Genomic DNA, 19,029 nt, shown 5'->3' with positions numbered 1-19,029 from the left:
GAGTAACTCAAAAAGCACTGCAAAAGTTTCAGTTTCATTCGCTGAAAATAGTAAATAGATAACTAATAAATCATGTCGTCTCTCTCTTTGACTGTCTGCATCCCTTCGTCATGGAGACGGAACCCCGCCTGCGTCATCTGCTTTAAACTTCTCGCTGCTTCTAGTTTCCAGCTGTTTTGTTCGTTACAGTTTTGTGAGATAAAGTCCCTCTAAACAATAAACACAAGAAATTCTGCTGTGGCTTTAAAGCATGTGAGATTCAGAGATTTGCGAAATAAATTCAGTGATTTTGAAGGAGACTCGCGTTGATTTGTAGGTGAGTACGAATGTTTCATTCTGAAATATAAATATGAAACAGTTTTACTTTGAACGTTTGTTTAGCACAGCTATTAAAGATGTAATGATGATTGTTTTGCGGGGACTGGTTTAAAGTCATTGTGGTCAGAGATATCGCACATGAATGAAATAAGCCTGTGGGTTTGTATTTAAATAATAATAATAATAATAATAATAATAATGAAAGCATTTAAAAATCTATTCATAATGCTCTGTATACAGTGACCCCCATAAGTAGCCTATTTAGTCTCTTATAAATTCAGATGATCATTTTATTACATATAAAATGCTTCTGGAGCTTTCTCTGAACAAACGATTTATTTTGCTCACTGATTTTTATCAGAGATTGTTTAGCAGAGACGGGCCACTTGTATTAAAATAAATGGGACAAATTGGAACTGTCAACAGATGTATTATAGAAGTCCCGCCTTACAGGTGAAAGAGCCAATCACCTTTCAGATACAGACATCGCCTGTCAATCAACTCAACAGCGCGCATGCGCATTAGCTATACAAGTCGGGAAAATTGCGTGTTTTAGCGTAATCTGAGGGAAAGAAGCACCATTTATGATACCAGTGTTGTCAGATTTTATTGCTGATATGAAATATGTTCTTTGATCATAATCTACACCAACCTTTTCGGAGATTTCTGTCTTTTTCCATTCAAGTAGATAGGAGCTGTATTGTCATGACTGGAAATAACCTCCGACAGTGGACTGACTTGACAAAAAGACTTTGGTTTTATCATTTTAAACCTAACAAACTTCTTTTTGTTAAATGTTTTGTTTTAAAAGTGTGCGTGTGCCATATCTCTTCCAAGTAAATGACACTTTTTTATATTCTGTTATCTAATGCAACAACAATCAGGCAAGATAAGCTTCTGCTCACAGTCAGATTTTAAAGGTATGGTTCAACCAATAATGAAAATTCTCTCATCATTTACTCACCCTCATGATATCCCAGGGGTGTATGACTTTCTTTCTTCATCAGAACACATTTGAAGAAAAATAGTAAAATATCTCAGCTCAGAAGGTCCTTAAAATGCAAGTGGATGGTGACCAGACCTTTAAATCTCCAAAAAAGAATAGACAGTCACCATAAACGTCATCAAACGTCTTCTAAAGCGAAACAATACATTTTGCTGTGAAAAGATCAGTACTTAAGTATTTTTAACTATTAATCACTGCTTCCAGTCAGCAGTAGTACGCGCATTCACGAGAGGGCGGAGTTCACGTGGTCTCTCGTGTGACATATTTGCGAAGGCATGTTACGGATGTAATCTCACGTTTTTCTCTCGGTTAAAGGTCGTATCACCATCCACTTACATTTTAAGGACCTACTGAGCTGAGATATTTTACTATTTTTCTTCAAATGTGTTCTGGTGAAGAAAGAAAGTCATGGCATGAGGGTGAGTAAATGCTGAGATAATTTTAATTTTTGGGTGAACTATCCCTTTAAGCTTCACTGTGTTCTTTGTTTATAGAGTATTTGATTACTTATTTAATCTCTGCGTGTGTGTCAGAGATCAGAATGGTCCGGAAAGGTTCTGCTCTGCGTTCATCTAAGCTTGGCTCTCAGATCTCTGGTATCGAACATCTCTCTCTCCTGGATCCGGCCCCTCCAGAACCTGCAGTCCATCAGGCCGACCCCTCTGAACCAGAAGTAACTCCTGACGTCATCCCGGACCAGGTTTACCTGCACGCTGCCACAATCTTCCAATACAAACACCTGGAGAAGCCCGCCGCTCACAGGGTCATCAGCTATGGGAAAAGGTCAGAGGTCAGCATGCCTGCCGCCAGGGATGAAGCATCTCAGCGATTAGCGTACCAACTTGCCTTCAACACGCTCAAATGTAAGTGTGACCTGGTCATGTTAAATCACATGACGGCGAAGGCGTAGCTCATGAATATTAATTAGGTCCTGGGCCTATATGAATCATGAAAATGCAGTCATTGTTTACTCACCCCTGTGTTGTTATAACTCTATATGACTTTCTTTCTTGTTCTGAACACAAAGGTAGAAATTGTGAATAAATGTTGTGCTCAGTGATGTCATACAATGGCAGTTTATGGTGACCACCTCTTCAAGCTTCAAAAGAACACAAAAGTATAATTCAGAAGTCTAATAAATTATTCCATGAGACTCATGATTGTTATGAAAGCATACGATAAGATTTGATGAGAAACAAACTGAAATCGAATGTATTATTTAGAGAAAATGTTCACTGACCGTTGATCTACTGTGTGCGTTCAGGATAGGACATGAAAGCAACAGTTCACGCAGCCCCCTCGTGACATTGGGGCGTTCAAGCGAAAACTCGTTTTGTTTATCTAAAAACAGGTCCTCCACAGTGATAGCGACAACAGAACACAACACAGCTGCACACAAAACAGAGAACAGAACTTATTTAACATGTCTAAAAAGTTGTAGTCAAAGAATTGATGCATTTCTATGCCCAGCCTTATTTTTTTGAAAGTTTTTGGACCGGTGCCAGTTCACAGTGGATGGGGTTAACCACACGATGTCGAAAATAGAAAACAAGTGACTGATAGAATGTACCGTTGCTCATCAGTGCTGATTAGGACAAAAACTCTGATTAACATAGAAAATATCCCTTTTATCACGTGTCGTTTGCCGTCAGGTTAGGACACGGTGTGACTGTGGCTACCTGTAGCTCCTCTCTGTTTCTGTTTGATTTCCGAGTGCTCCGTTAAAAAAAAATAAGGCTTTTTATTACATTTTGTAATACTGTAACTATTTGTACTGTGGGGGAATTTTAGACATTACAGCACCAAAATTGACGGGTTCGACTCAACTATGCTCAGATTCAGAGAAAAAAAGAGTGATATTGTTTTATAATACACATTTTTCTGTGTTGGTGTCGTTTTGGCTTTGTAGGGCCATTTAGACCTCTCTGGGATCTTCATTAGCATTCATTAGGCAGAACCACAGATTATGAGTGAAGACATGATCACAGATGTCTTGCTAATGTCTATGTGTGTTTACAAACACACACCATAATTACAGAGATGATAATGACATGCAGCTGTTTGTAGGAGCTGAATGTTAATTAAAAAGAGCGATTCTGCTTTGAAAAGTCCACAGTTGTAATATTGTTATCGTCCACCAGGTGAAAATCAAGTTTGATCACTTGATCAAAGTTAACAGAATCACAAGCCCTTTCTACATTTAATCACAATTAATAAAATTGTACAAATGTACTTTTCACTAGTTAAAAGGCTAATTCTTAATATCACCAATGGAATAATTTCTAGTAAAAGTGCAAATGTTTGATATCAGTAATTACATTTGCACTAGTAAAAACATTAATGCTTGATATTTAAAAAAATGAAGTACTTGCAGAAATACCTGTTCTTTATCAAAAATTGAATTTCAGCTAGTAAAAAGCATATTTACTGTAATTTTCAGTAACTGCATTTTCTCTAGTAGAATTTCACAATGATCTGTCATTCACTCCTTTTCAGAACACAATTACAGATTTCAATGATTTTTTTTTTTTTAGGTGTCTGTCTTTATGTCCTACAAAAAAAAAAAAAAAACAAAAAAAATTTTTTTCTCTCTTAATTTTTTTCTCTCTCTCCATAATTTTCTCTCTCTCTCTCTCTCTCTCTCTCTCTCTCTCTCTCCCCCAAAAAAAAAAAAAAAAAAAAAAACATTCTCGCATTTTTTTTTTTTTTTTGCTTGCTAGCTAACAATTAGCATGCGGTACCAACCTCGGCCACCAGGTGCCACTATTAGTAAGCATGTAAACATTATATATGTTTCCTTCCTTGATTAAGATTTGCAAAATATACTTGTTAGAGTATTATACAAGTATAAATCAACAGCTCAAGTACCACAGCTGTCATCTGTCACCTTGTAAGGATAAGATTTCATGCTTACTGATAGTGGCACCTGGTGGCCGAGGTTGGTACTGCATGCTAATTGTTAGCTAGCAAGCCAAAAAAAATGTCACTGTCTTGTATGGCACACTTGATGTGGACTTGCAATCTTGTGGCCTTCATTTTTGCATTCCCGTGAGGCCCTCGAGACCATAGGGTGTCCCATTTGACATTTTAGCACTCCGATGGGCCCCCTTTGCACCCTCAATGCGCACTTCGGCTGAGCCAGCGTCAGTGCGAGCTCCATAGCGGTCACCGCTTCTGAGCCTCTTGACCAATCACAGCAGACTGGAGTTTCTGAGCTGGAGGAAAAAATCATGGCGATGATCCATCGTGGATAAAAAATGGTTTTAATAACCGTTTTTACTGATTGTCAATGGCAGATCACTTGCTTATCATGTGTATATAGTATCACTTTTAAGTCTGATGTGTAGAACTGGTTCAAAACTTTGTTTTATTAAACATTTTTCAGATATATGGAATTACTCCTATTCATTTTATTGAATAGTTTTTCTTGGAAGTTAATGTTATGTTATTTATAAAAATAAGTAACATAACATCGTTATGTCCTAGTGAGATTAATTTACCGCAAAAGCTGTGATTTAATGATATAAATATATAGTTTGCATGAGTGGCACGCTGCTTGTAATATTGCTTATATTTAATAGTGTTAAAAGTGTTACACATTCGGTCTAACAGTGATATTTATACCTGCAGAAGTGTGGCTGTGTGTATTTTATAATGATTTTTGCTATATATGGCGGTATGTTCTTTCTATACATTTGACTGTGTTCTAAGCACCTGCCTGTAACCATCCATGTGTCTGAATCATGTTTATTTGTTCTCTAAAGATTTAAAACAATGGGGTTTTGTTGCTGTAGCTTTCCAGGGGTTCTTTTTTTTATCCCCTTTTCTCCCAATGTCCTCGTGGTGGCGCAGTTACTCACCTCAATCCCGGTGGAGGAGGACGAATCTCAGTTGCCTCCGCTTCTGAGACCGTCAATCCGTGCATCTTATCACGTGACTTGTTGTGCATGACACCGCGGAGACTCACAGCATGTGGAGGCTCATGCTACTCTCCACGATCCACACACAACTTACCACACACACCATTGAGAGCGAGAACCACTAATCACAACCACGAGGAGGTTACCCCATGTGACTCTACCCTCCCTAGCAACCAGGCCAATTTGGTTGCTTAGGAGACCTGGCTGGAGTCACTCAGCACGCCCTGGATTCGAACTCGCGACTCCAGGGTTGGTAGTCACTTTTCAGGGGTTCTTGATTAAATGATCTAATGCTTTATTGCCAATGTGTTGCTTGAAATGATTTAATAAAAACACATATTCAATAGTGAGTTTAAAGTGCGTTCTTTTACCCTATCTATCAATAATAATAAATAATAATTTGGAAAAATGCATGTATATAAAAACATAATGTAAAAAAATGTGTCATCTGATTGAAGTTTTGAAGTCTGTCCCAAATGCACACTTTTACCACTCATGCCCCCTCATGGACTTGCTGACTAGCGTCCCATCGGTCTGCACTCGCTTAGTTCAACAGAGGAAGACGCAAGGGCGGAGGGTGCCATTTGGGACAGGGCCTTTTTTTCTCATGTGTTGCCGCTTGAGGAGATAAAAAATTTGGAGAGAAAAAAAAAATATATAAAAAAAACCCCCAAATTTTTGAGAGAAATTTAAAAAAATTGAGAGAAAAAATATTAGAGAGAAAAAAACATTTGAGAGACAAAAAAATAATAATTTAGAGAGAGAGAAAAACATTTAGAGGGGAAAAATTTTTTTAAGAGATAATTTTTTTTTTTTTTTTGACAGATTTTATTTATTTATTTTTTTTTATAGGACATAGGCACAGGAAGGCACAAAGACACTTAAAAAAAAAAATAAATCATTTTAAACATTTTTTTCACAGGGTGGTTCGGGGCTTCCATAAATTATAACATTGTAACTAGTGCAAATGTCAACTAGTAAACTAGTAAAAATGCTCAATATCTGTAATTTGCTCTTCACTAGTGGCAGTGTTAATCAGTTATCTGGAAAGGGATTTCAGATATTGATTTGGAGAGTAAGTAAAGATGTCTTTAAAGTCTTTTTTACTAGTAACAATCACATTCACAGATATCTAAAATTAACTGCAATATAGTGAAAACAAAAGTCTAGATATAAAAAATGTGCATCTTTACTAGCTGTAATTCAATTGTGGATATTAGGAATGGACATTTGAGTGAATGAAAGATCATTGTGAAATTCTACTAGTGAAAATGCAGTTACAGATATCAAAACATATGGCTTTTACTAGTTGAAATTCCATTTTTGAGATCAAGAATGGATATTCCCATGAGAAATGATGTCATTTTTGATGTGAAGAATTACACCTCTCCTCCTGATTTTTATATCAGTGAGTTTTGAGAACATCACAGTTAGAGGAAGCTGTGAGATCAGTCGTGTTTGAGGTAAATGAGAATCAAGCGTGTGATAAAAATGTGGCTGTTTTGGTTTGGTGAACATGTTTCAGATGAAAGGAATCACCTGGGAAAACCTGCTTTAATCTGTCTTATCTCTGCGCTGGGCAGAACCACGCTCCAAAATCAATACACACACACAAACGTGACTCACATACACACTTGTTCTTTCACTTCACATATGCTTTTCATGCTAATTTATACCCTTTAGGTCAATTGTTCTTCACATACACAAACACACATTGGCTATATTCACACAACAAAGACAAAAGATCTCAAATCCATTTTTTGGGAGTTGTTCACATAATAAATGTGGCCCATATGTGTTGAAATGTCATGTATTCTGAACTGTTTACATTTAAGTCAAATTTAATGGAATTTAAGTCAGAAACATATCCAATTTATTTCTGCATTTGAAATCAACCCAGAACAGAAAATCAGTTTCAGATTCACTGTGATTTTTGCTATGAGGGAAAAACTTGTTGATCTAATTTGTTTCTATAGATCTGATTTGGTTCTGTTAATTTGGGTTTGTTACTGTAGATCTGGCTTGATTCTGTAAGTCTGGTTCAGTTCAGTAGATCAGGTTTGGTTCTGTAGATCTGGGTTGGTTCTGTAGATATGGTTTGGTTCTGTAAATCTGGTTTGGTTCTGTAAATCTGGGTTGGTTCTGTAGATATGGTTTGGTTCTGTAAATCTGGGTTGGTTCTGTAGATATGGTTTGGTTCTGTAGATCTGGGTTGGTTCTTTAAATCAGGTTTGGTTCTGTAGATCTGGGTTGGTTCTGTAGATATGGTTTGGTTCTGTAAATCTGGTTTGGTTCTGTAAATCTGGTTTGGTTTTGTAGATCTGGGTTGGTTCTGTAGATATGGTTTGGTTCTGTAAATCTGGTTTGGTTCTGTAAATCTGGTTTGGTTTTGTAGATCTGGGTTGGTTCTTTAAATCAGGTTTGGTTCTGTAGATCTGGGCTGAATCTGTAGATGTGGTTTGGTTCTGTAAGTCAGGTTTGGTTTTGTAAATCTGGTTTGGTTCTGTAGATCTGGGTTGGTTCTGTAGATATGGTTTGGTTCTGTAAATCTGGTTTGGTTCTGTAAATCTGGTTTGGTTTTGTAGATCTGGGTTGAATCTGTAGATGTGGTTTGGTTCTGTAAGTCAGGTTTGGTTCTGTAAATCTGGTTTGGTTACTATAGATCTGGCTTGATTCTGTAAGTCTGGTTCAGTTCAGTAGATCTGGTTTGGTTTTGTAAATCTGGTTTGGTTCTGTAGATCTGGGTTGGTTCTGTAGATATGGTTTGGTTCTGTAAATCTGGTTTGGTTCTTTAAATCAGGTTTGGTTCTGTAGATCTGGGTTGAATCTGTAGATGTGGTTTGGTTCTGTAAGTCAGGTTTGGTTCTGTAAATCTGGTTTGGTTCTGTAGATATGGTTTGATTCTGTAAGTCAGGTTTGGTTCTGTAAATCTGGTTTGGTTCTGTAGATCTGGTTTGGTTCTGTAAGTCAGGTTTGGTTCTGTAAATCAGGTTTGGTTCTGTAGATATGGTTTGATTCTGTAAATCAGGTTTGGTTCTGTAGATCTGGTTTGGTTCTGTAAATCTGGTTTGGTTCTTTAAATCAGGTTTGGTTCTGTAGGTCTGGGTTGGTTCTGTAAATCTGGTTTGGTTCTTTAAATCAGGTTTGGTTCTGTAGATCTGGTTTGGTTCTTTAAATCAGGTTTGGTTCTGTAGATCTGGGTTGGTTCTGTAAATGTGGTTTGGTTCTTTAAATCAGGTTTGGTTCTGTAGATATGGTTTGATTCTGTAAATCAGGTTTGGTTCTGTAGATCTGGTTTGGTTCTTTAAATCAGGTTTGGTTCTGTAGATCTGGGTTGGTTCTGTAAATCTGGTTTGGTTCTTTAAATCAGGTTTGGTTCTGTAGATATGGTTTGATTCTGTAAATCAGGTTTGGTTCTGTAGATCTGGTTTGGTTCTTTAGATCTGGGTTGGTTCTGTAAATCTGGTTTGGTTCTGTAGATCTGGGTTGGTTCTGTAAATCTGGTTTGGTTCTGTAGATCATGTTCAGTTCTGTAAATCTGGTTTGGTTCTGTAGATCTGGTTTTGTTTAGTAGATCTGGTTTGGTTCTGTAAATCTGGTTTGGTTATTTAAATCTGGTTTGGTTCTGTAAATCTGGTTTGGTTATTTAAATCTGGTTTGGTTCTGTAAATCTGGTTTGGTTTTGTAGATCTGGTTTGGTTCTGTAAATCTGGTTTGGTTATTTAAATCTGGTTTGGTTCTGTAAATCTGGTTTGGTTTTGTAGATCTGGGTTGGTTCTGTAAATCTGGTTTGGTTCTTTAAATCAGGTTTGGTTCTGTAAATCTGGTTTGTTACTGTAGATCTGGCTTGATTCTGTAAGTCTGGTTTTTTTCAGTAGATCTGGTTTGGTTCTGTAAATCTGGTTTGGTTCTGTAGATCTGGTTTTGTTTAGTAGATCTGGTTTGGTTCTGTAAATCTGGTTTAGTTCTGTAAATCAAGCTTGTTTCTGTAAATCTGGTTTTGTTCAGTAGATCTGGTTTGGTTATTTAAATCTGTTTTGGTTCTGTAGATCATGTTCAGTTCTGTAGATCTGGTTTGGTTCAGTAATAGTATCAGTTCTATTCATATCGTTCCCTTATTGGATGTAAGACCCTTTTCATGCAAATTAAGCCGGTTGTGGGTCTAGAGGGCACAGATTTGACCTTGCAGTCTGTCCATTTTCCTCCCAGAGGCATGATAGCGTTCACTTTGCTCTTATTGGCATGGAGGGGCGACTGCTGATTATTCTCCCATAATTCCTCATGTCGATTCATCTGTGTTGATCAGTTTTCAGCGCACCAGGACACGTCCAGCAGACATTGCAGCTGAATTGTCTCAGGTTTTGCTGCAGTTCACTGGAGGAGATAAAGACTTTTAGCTGAACAGAAAATCCACAGGGTTCATTGTGATTTTGTCCTTGAGTAGGAGAACGACCCCCCTGCCAGAGATACAACAGTAAATATCAGTCTGCAGGTGATAAAGAGCATGTAACTCATCCAAATGACCTGATTAAAACGCTGGGCCGAAACGAGCTTTCTCACGCTGGACTCTTTCTCCTCTAAAAGATAGATGAGTGTGTGACTTAAAGAGTTTGTTTTCGTGTGTGTTCTGAGAGCAAGAAGAGGAATGGATCTCCGTACATTATGTTCTTCTGTCAAGTTATTTTCTTTTTCCTTTCATTGGCTGGTTTCTCTGCTCTCATCCATCACTGGACTCTCTGTGACATATGACTCCACCCACAGGGATTACATCATCGTTCCTGCTTTATGACACCACTCTTGATTTATGACATCATAAGGACGAAGATTAAACAGTCAACCTTCTGTATAGAATTACCAAGCAAAATAAGGTGAAACAACAAAAGATATGCCCATTAAAAGAGCAGCAGTTTTTCTCAGCAAAGCAATCAGCATAATTTTCATTCTGTGTAAGTTCCAAACCATCAGTGAAGTTCAAGATTTATACGGTCAGATGTTTTTTTCTACACTGAGTTTGGCTGAAGAGCTGCTATAAATGTGATGTATGTTATGAACACTGGCTGGAGTTTCAGTGCCATTTGTCTCGGGTTGTCATAATTTGATAGCGTCATCTTAAGGTCTCTTCTTATTGGCTAAAAGCTGTCCTGTGGCCACACCCAGGTGCATGTGATTGCTTCGTAATTGGTTGCGCTCCACTGGATGTCATTTCTCTCCTCTGTTCAGTATGTGTTTTTTCAAACACAATTAATTGTTTAATGAGTCTCAGATCAGCAAGTTAATGACTGAAAGAGTGCGATGTGGAACCCGAGCCATACATCAGTCCAGCTGGGTGTGTAAGAGGCACATTTCCCTAGACTCACACTTATTCAACAGCCTCAGTGTGTGTGAGAGAAAGAGATTAATTTCAGAGCTTATAAAGTACATAATTGTAATTTATTAATGCTTTAATACCTAATCAGTCCCTCCAGGGTTTTGCAATCTTGTGAAGTAATGCAAATTCAACCACTCTTTGAAATGATTTGCGTTAAGCCTAATTATTAAATTCCTTTTTTGTGTTTTCAGTTTACGGTTTTATTGTAGTATTTCAACCTTATCAAAGTTTACTTGCATTGTCTGAGGCAGAACATTTTAATATAAAAATAATTAACTTGTATTAGCCATATCACAGGTTTCACCTCTTAAATGTATCTCTGCGAACAGACGACAGACCAGTAATGTAATTTCTTAGTATTTTTTTGTAATATCATGACTTACTAATTGGCAACGTACCTGCAACCAGGGTTGGAGAGTAACAGAATACCTGTAATGGTAGGGATGCACCAATATATACATTTTTGGCTGATACCGATACCAATCTTAACAGAAAACTACAGGCCAATACCGATATTTTGCCACTTACTTTACTCCAGAAATATATATAAAGTGGTACAAAAGCATTTTTACTGTTCTAACAATACTGTAAATAATTCCAATATATCTAATTTCCAATATCGATATGTATTATTTTAGATATCTCAGAAGTCAAAGTCTGCAGGTTTCAAAGTGTTTTGGATGGTTTCCCTCATCATGTAGCCTATAGGTATGTGCTGCTTTCACAACTGTCATGTCCGTTTATGGGATTTTATCCACATTACCATGAGAAAGAGAAAGAATAAAAATGAGTGCTGTCAGTTGATCAAATTAATCGCGATTAATCGCATAATGTTTCATAGTTAATCGCGATTACTCGCATAATGTTTCATAGTTAATCGCGATTAATCGCATAATGTTTCGTAGTTAATCGGGATTAATCGCATAATGTTTCATAGTTAATCGCGATTAATCGCATAATGTTTCATAGTTAATCGGGATTAATCGCATAATGTTTCATAGTTAATCATGATTAATCGCATAATGTTTCATAGTTAATCGGGATTAATCGCATAATGTTTCATAGTTAATCGCAATTAATCACATAATGTTTCATAGTTGATCCGATGACAAGTGATCCGTATTAATCGCATAATGTTTCGTAGTTAATCGCGATTAATCGCATAATGTTTCATAGTTAATCGGGATTAATCGCATAATGTTTCGTAGTTAATCGGGATTAATCGCATAATGTTTCATAGTTAATCGCGATTAATCGCATAATGTTTCATAGTTAATCGGGATTAATCGCATAATGTTTCATAGTTAATCATGATTAATCGCATAATGTTTCATAGTTAATCGGGATTAATCGCATAATGTTTCATAGTTAATCGCAATTAATCACATAATGGTTCATAGTTGATCCGATGACAAGTGATCCGTATTAATCGCATAATGTTTCGTAGTTAATCGCGATTAATCGCATAATGTTTCATAGTTAATCGGGATTAATCGCATAATGTTTCGTAGTTAATCGGGATTAATCGCATAATGTTTCATAGTTAATCGCGATTAATCACATAATGTTTCATAGTTGATCCGATGACAAGTGATCCGTATTAATCGCATAATGTTTCGTAGTTAATCGCGATTAATCGCATAATGTTTCATTGTTAATCGCGATTAATCACATAATATTTCATCGTTAATCGTGATTAATCACATAATGTTTCGTAGCTAATCATGATTAATCGCAGATTTTGAAAGTGTTGAAATTTGACACTATATATCCACCTTATTCCTACGCCCCGTGATGCTTTAGCATGAAATGTGGAAGGTACTTCCACTAAGAAGTAAACACAGTTGTAGTTGCATCGTACATTCATTAATTTTTTCATTGTGGAGTTGATCATTCATTCATACTTCCAGATGTGTGAGCACAGCCTGACAGAGCTAATAGAGGTTTGGGGGGATGATTTAAAGAAGTGGCCTCAGGATGCATGTAGAGCCACGAACCGCACATGTTCCCTGAGCTCTGTAAGGACATTGTAACATGTTCAAGCCTAAACAACTTGAGCAAAACATAATACAATACTCACTAAGACCTTGTTTATAGCTGGTATTTGTTTTGTTCAATGATTCAAAATAAAATGACTCACTTTTTGACTCGCATCTCAACATGTATCTGTTTATTGACTGATCGCACATTACATGTTGGTCTTGTATGTTTGTTTCTCAAACCATTTGTAACATTTGCTGTAACACAGTGCCATCTACTGGATTCTTGAAGAACAACAGGTATTGGTAATTAATGCATATCATCACAGTATCAAGATGTATCTCGGGTGATCCGATTGCATGTGGTCAGATGAGACACATCACTGTTGGTCGCACAAACGCACCTCATGTGAGCACTTGTGACATATAGCATCACAACAACATACATTAATAAATCGGAAAAATGTCACAAAAGACAAAGAAGCTTGGAAAAATGGTGCACCAGGTACAGCTGAAATTTTATCTACTGTAAATGCACACAAAGACACACTGAAGAAGATCCGTAAAGATTTCGTACATGCATATGTAAGCTCTTTTTACAATTTTCCTGATCGGACAGTTATTTCCTTATAAAGCCACGTATCACCAGAGTCATGAACAGTTTAAACTCTTGATTTACCGCAGCGGTTGACTGACAGATAAGGAGTGGCGCTTCGCTGCAGCCCGGACAGTTTACAGCGTTTCAAATGCATTTTTGACAACTTCCGTATGTGTTTTTTGTGATTCGATCACAAAAGGTTTTGCACCACATTTACACCTGTATATAGTGCTGATCACTTGTCATCGGATCATCCGAATCACATGCTAATACCAGCTGTAAATGGCATTAGTGAATGCTACAGGACGACTTCCGACTTCCCCAGTAAGAACCCCAGGAATTAAGGTGGATACTTCTTGTCATTTGTTATTTCCATCTTAGGAAAGAAAACAAAACAATATGTAACAGTATAATGTTGGGTTGGGTATAATGTAACAATGGATGAAGGAAGGTCCGGATACGTGACAGCAGGTGCATTCTTGCCAGTCCGACGTTTGGAAGGGTCCACCATTCAGAAGTACCAGTTGCTTGAGTGGTCAGTGGGTTCCCGCAAAATTCTTGGGATAGTGAACTTCATGGCTCTCTTTTCCCCTCTGTACCATCCTACAAAAATACATTTATTTCACCCATGACTAATGTGTAAGAGATTCTCGCAACATTTTTTATATATGATATATTTATTCAATAACATTGAAAATTGTAAAACATTTTAAAATTAAAAACTTTTACAATTTTAAAAATTAACAAATTTTATAATATAAAATTCAGAGCAAACATTGTCCATCTTACCTTCCAGAGTTTTTTTGCAGTGCTCGCAGGTGTAATGAGGTGCCCAGGGTTTGCCTTGATCCTCGACAGGCATGCCGAAATATGCCTTGTAGGCCTCAAACATCTTCGCTCTTATCTTGATAAATTGGCCGCAGACATTGCAAAATGCGTCTGCCGGATGCTTGCAGCCTCTTGATGCCAATCAGAAAAATGCAGATATGTATCCACTTAGGCAGCTGGAACTAAACTGAACTGGTGGGCTTAAGGCCCCTGTATTTATACTACTATTTATATTACTGGAAAGTTCTAGAAAGTTCTAGAAGTTACTCCAAGTTAACCCTTGTGCAACCTTCAGGACATTCTTGTCTTTTTCATTTTTGTTTTTTCGATCATTTTGGCTGTGTTAATGCCAACGGCATACATTTTGCCAAAGGTGTGTATTTTTTGGGGGAAGTTTGATATTTCAACCCCAGTTCCTATAATACATCTATAATACACTGTGTACACAAAATAGTTACACTCAGGACCTTCAGGACAAAAATGTCCCCATTGAAACCCATTAAAACTGCAATATTTGATCCCAGTGCCATTAAAGCATAATATCATGAATTCTATGATATTATGCTTTCATTCCAGAGCCCTGTCTTCAAAATTTACATTTTTAATATTTTCCACCAGATGGCGCCATTTTTCTCATGTTTAGCCTATGGAGCAAACACAAGCTTTTCCCCTATTCTCTGTTTGCTGTATTATAGAGCACTGCAGGACAATTGAATAAATGATGCAGCTAAAATTGTGTGTGTGTGTTGGTATGGATGTCAGAGTGTGTTTTGTCTGTGTGTATTGAGAAATGTGTGTGTGTGTGTGTGTGTGTGTGTAAAAAAACAACAGTGGCATTATGTAAACAAACTGGCATTTAAAGGGTTAAAATCCTGAAAATGAATGAATATTTGGTAGTTATGATCAGGACTGATGTTGGCTAAAAAAATGAACTCATTGAAAGTGGAAAATAATATTAATATATAATATTTATTATGGCAGTTTTTTGACATGGACATTTTTGTCCTCTAAGGACCTCTGAGTAACTTTTTTAAATTGACGCACAAGGGTTAAAATAGTTTCCTTGCACCTTGAATACATGAGTGTATGCAACTTAATCATTCATTTAAAAAAAGATTTTAAACAAATGTTTCAAGGTGAAAAATATATTTTTAAGAATATCATACATTTTTAAGTCAAGACTATCAAGAATTTTTCTCATGTTACACCAAATGACCTGAACAAAATGTTCCTTTTTTGTTAAAATGTCCAAAAATGTATATTTAATGATCTGACAAAATAATGATTTGTTTTGTGGGTCTAAATAGATCTTCTCTGTTTTATGATTTTATGTCACATGACAACACAATTTCTACCTACATGTTGGTTGCACTACATGACTTTGATTTGGTGGACACATTTTTTTCAAATATTAATCAGATTTTAAGATATTTAATAATAATAAAAGATTATTCTGCACAAATCATGCCAACATTTCTTTTTTCAAGAACTGCAGCTTTTAATGAGACTTAAAAGCTGGACGGTTGCCCCACATTATATTTTTTACTTTAACCCCCAGAAAAAATATTAAAATGACTCAGTAACTGAAAACATGTTTTGTGTGATTTGCCTTTTTTTTTTGGAATTCCCAATGCGCTCTAAGTCCTCGTGGTGGCGTAGTGATTCGCCTCAATCCGGGTGGCGGAGGATGAATCTCAGTTGCCAGAGACCATCAATCCGCGCATCTTATCACGTGGCTTGTTGAGCGCGTTACCATGGAGACATAGTGCGTGTGGAGGCTTCACACTATTCTCCACGGCATCCACGCGCAACTCACCACACACCCCACCGAGAGCGAGAACCACATTATAGCGACCACGAGGAGGTTACCTCATGTGACACTACCCTCCCTAGCAACCGGGCCAATTTGGTTGCTTAGGAGACCTGACTGGAGTCACTCAGCACACCCTGGATTCGAACTCCAGGGGTGATAGTCAGCGTCAATACTCGCTGAGATACCCAGGCCCCCCGTGATTTGCATTTGTAATGTATTTTTGAATAATTTACTAGACGCGGACAAAAAAATGAGCGTCACGTCATTGACAAAACAAAAGGGAACGAATGGAGCTTACTCATTTTCTAATAGTGGACCTCAGCTAACTACCAAGTATATATAAAAGTACTAAAACTCATTTTAACAATTTAAAACATGCTAAAAAAATTGACAGTTCCTGAAACTTCTGAAATCACAAAATTAATCAAATGAATTATTTGAATCTATTAACACTCCTACTTTCTGGGCCAATGGGCCCTTCGAATACTTTTACTTCAAATATTTCACATTTTACCCATCAATGTTCTCATTATTGTCATGAGTGACTCGTGCAAACTTCAAAGTGTAAAAAATTAATCATGTTTCTGTTAAGCTGAAACCCCTTGAAGATGCAAGCTGTAACATGCAAATGAATACAACTAATGAAAGATTATTACAGATTATAAAACATAAAAATAGCTAAAAAAAAGTCTTCGCTTTATCCAAAAGCTTTATACTGATGTTCTGTTGTCAGGGCAGATGTATGGGATGTTTATAGTTGTCATGGAAACCGTTTTTCATCTTGTCACCCTTCGGAGATGGCCAGAGAAGAAGATCACACCTGTCAATCAAGATAAGAGTCTTATCCACACTTTCAAACACACACACACACATGATTTACAAGATAGCTGGAAGAACCTTCCTATAGATTTCTGTACCGCTGTTTTATCTGAAATCCTCCAGTGTGGAATGGTGATTCTGGTCCCACAGGAGGAGTTACAAACAGCTACATACAACTTCCCCAATGACATTTTTACATACAGGAAACTCCCAGCGCTTGCTCTTGCCGCTCAGGGAGACAGATGCATTATTTATGATATGCAATTCCAAGCACTACTCTCTAGAGAAATGAAATAAAAATGAATAAAGCCCCCTATCTTAACTTGCGCCGGGAAAATGAGCTATAAAATGTTATTTGCACATCCTCTTCTTTCAATCATTTTAAGGTACACAAAAATAAAATTTGCCAAAATATGGATTTATCAGGGTTCTGAGGTTCGGTTAACAGCAGCCGAGAGAATTTGGGCATATGTGAGAGATGTTCTGTGTTTAAGGGCTTTTAAAATGTTCGATTTCAAATCTTTAATATAAACTTTAAAAATGAGAATTTTTGTTGTGTTGACTGAGTGCTTGTGCAGTTTGTTCAATCAAATTAATCACAACGGAGAAAGGAAACGGCATCATTTTGATTAAACTGTGATATCATACCGTGATTTCAGTTTCAGTGTAATCAATTGTGCAGCTTTAATAGATATCACAGTGATGTCTCAGAGGTCTGCAGGTTTTAAAGTGTTTTCCACGGTTTCTCCTCATCATGTATGTGCATGTAATACACCTAGATGTGATTATTCAGCGCAAGAGTGACTCTGCACTGCGTTTACAGATGATTGTTCTGTTTTAAACTGTGTATAATAGGGATGGGACTATATATAAAATTTCGTTAGATTACGAAACAAAAAAAAAGACCAGCCATATCATGGCATAGCTCGATATTTTGACATTTGCAACATTGTTTTCTGTCCATGTGATCATAAATGAAATGACCCATCAAGCATCATAATCTATCTGCGCTTTGATCTACACTGTTTACAGGGTTCACACAAGGTCCTTAAAGTGCTTTTAGAAATATAAGTACTGGAATACCTGGAAAATCACCTTGTTTTGATGAAATGTGCTTGAGATTACAGCGGATCATTTCCTCCGTGTAATGTGTGTCCATCAAAGATGATGCGACTCCACTTTCATTGAATAATGTGTCTTAAAATCCTTTCTGTTCTTTACAGTCATTTAAAAAAGTAAAAAGAAATGTTAATTTTAATCTCACACAGCATGGGTGCGCTAAAGAACTGTGAGCCGCTCGTTGAACTCTTAAAGTGACAGTAACCTTTTTAGCGTTTCTTATACAAATGAACGTAAACTCAATGTTATTACTTGTAAATTATACACATTATATTAAATATCATTGTTATATTTACAATTTCATGATATAATATTAGTTAATATAATGTAGAATTTTTGTATTTTTACTAAGTTTATTTTGATTATAATAATGATGACAAAGAAATTATTAAAATATAAATATACACTTTCACATCCTTTTTTCAGGACCGGTTCTGTTCAGTTCTGAACCTGATCAGCCTGAATGTATCCCACTATTGTTGAAAGCTTATTTGTTTGTGATGTTTTCTTATAGAGAAACTTTGAGCTTTAATATTGTGTATTAAAGAACTTTATTTTGATGAGAAATTATAATAATATAGCATTTTTTCAGAAAACAATTTTCTGTAATATTTTGTCATTTAAGTGAGATTATATTGAATCATGAACCGCATATCGAATCATGACATAACCATATCGTCCCATCCCTAGTATAGTATGCAAATAATATTTATATAATATGATGAGTAATATGAAAATACTATTTTAAAACTTGCAATATTTCAGTGACAGTGTGCATGATATGTATCTAACATAATTATGTATTTTCAACAGAGCAGAATTATTCATATTTCTATTCTGGTGTCACCATTGCCATGTGCTGGGCTGATCTATAGTCCCACTCCATCCATGATGGGTAACTTTGCCGTGAAATGAATAGTACATTTTGTTAAGTTTTGTCCTAATAGTAATAATAACATTCAAACTTAACTTTTCTTATTCAGGCTTTATTTTAAAAAGTTTTGTGAGAGTATCGAATCGTGAATTCAGTACTGTGACTATATGAAACTCTTACGCTTTAAAAAAAACCCACTTTAAATATACAGGGAATAAAATGTTGTTTTTTCTTTTTTTATCCGATTAATCGAAGAAATGATTGAAGATTAATCGATTGTCGTAATAATCGTTAATCACAGCCTTAAAATACTGAACTACCTGGACTTGATTTTCTCCATGTGGAATTGTTTGGATGGTGTAAAGTGTTTCTATATGACATGTGGTT

The 19,029-nt window shown here is 36.4% G+C and overlaps 1 protein-coding gene across 1 annotated transcript in view; it reads left to right on the top strand.

The window, feature by feature from the left end:
• The first annotated feature begins 226 nt into the window (after positions 1-226).
• LOC127412750 (putative methyltransferase NSUN7) overlaps positions 227-19,029 on the top strand; it is a 44,944-nt gene continuing 26,141 nt past the window's right edge. The window contains 2 exon segments of the mRNA XM_051649362.1: positions 227-316; positions 1,858-2,187. Of these exon segments, the coding sequence (XP_051505322.1) occupies positions 1,866-2,187 (322 nt within the window). The 5' untranslated portion in view covers positions 227-316; positions 1,858-1,865.

The sequence above is a fragment of the Myxocyprinus asiaticus genome, chromosome 22 (genome assembly GCF_019703515.2).
Source record: "Myxocyprinus asiaticus isolate MX2 ecotype Aquarium Trade chromosome 22, UBuf_Myxa_2, whole genome shotgun sequence".
Taxonomy (NCBI): Eukaryota; Metazoa; Chordata; class Actinopteri; order Cypriniformes; family Catostomidae; genus Myxocyprinus; species Myxocyprinus asiaticus.
This window is presented reverse-complemented; position numbering and strand designations above follow the sequence as displayed.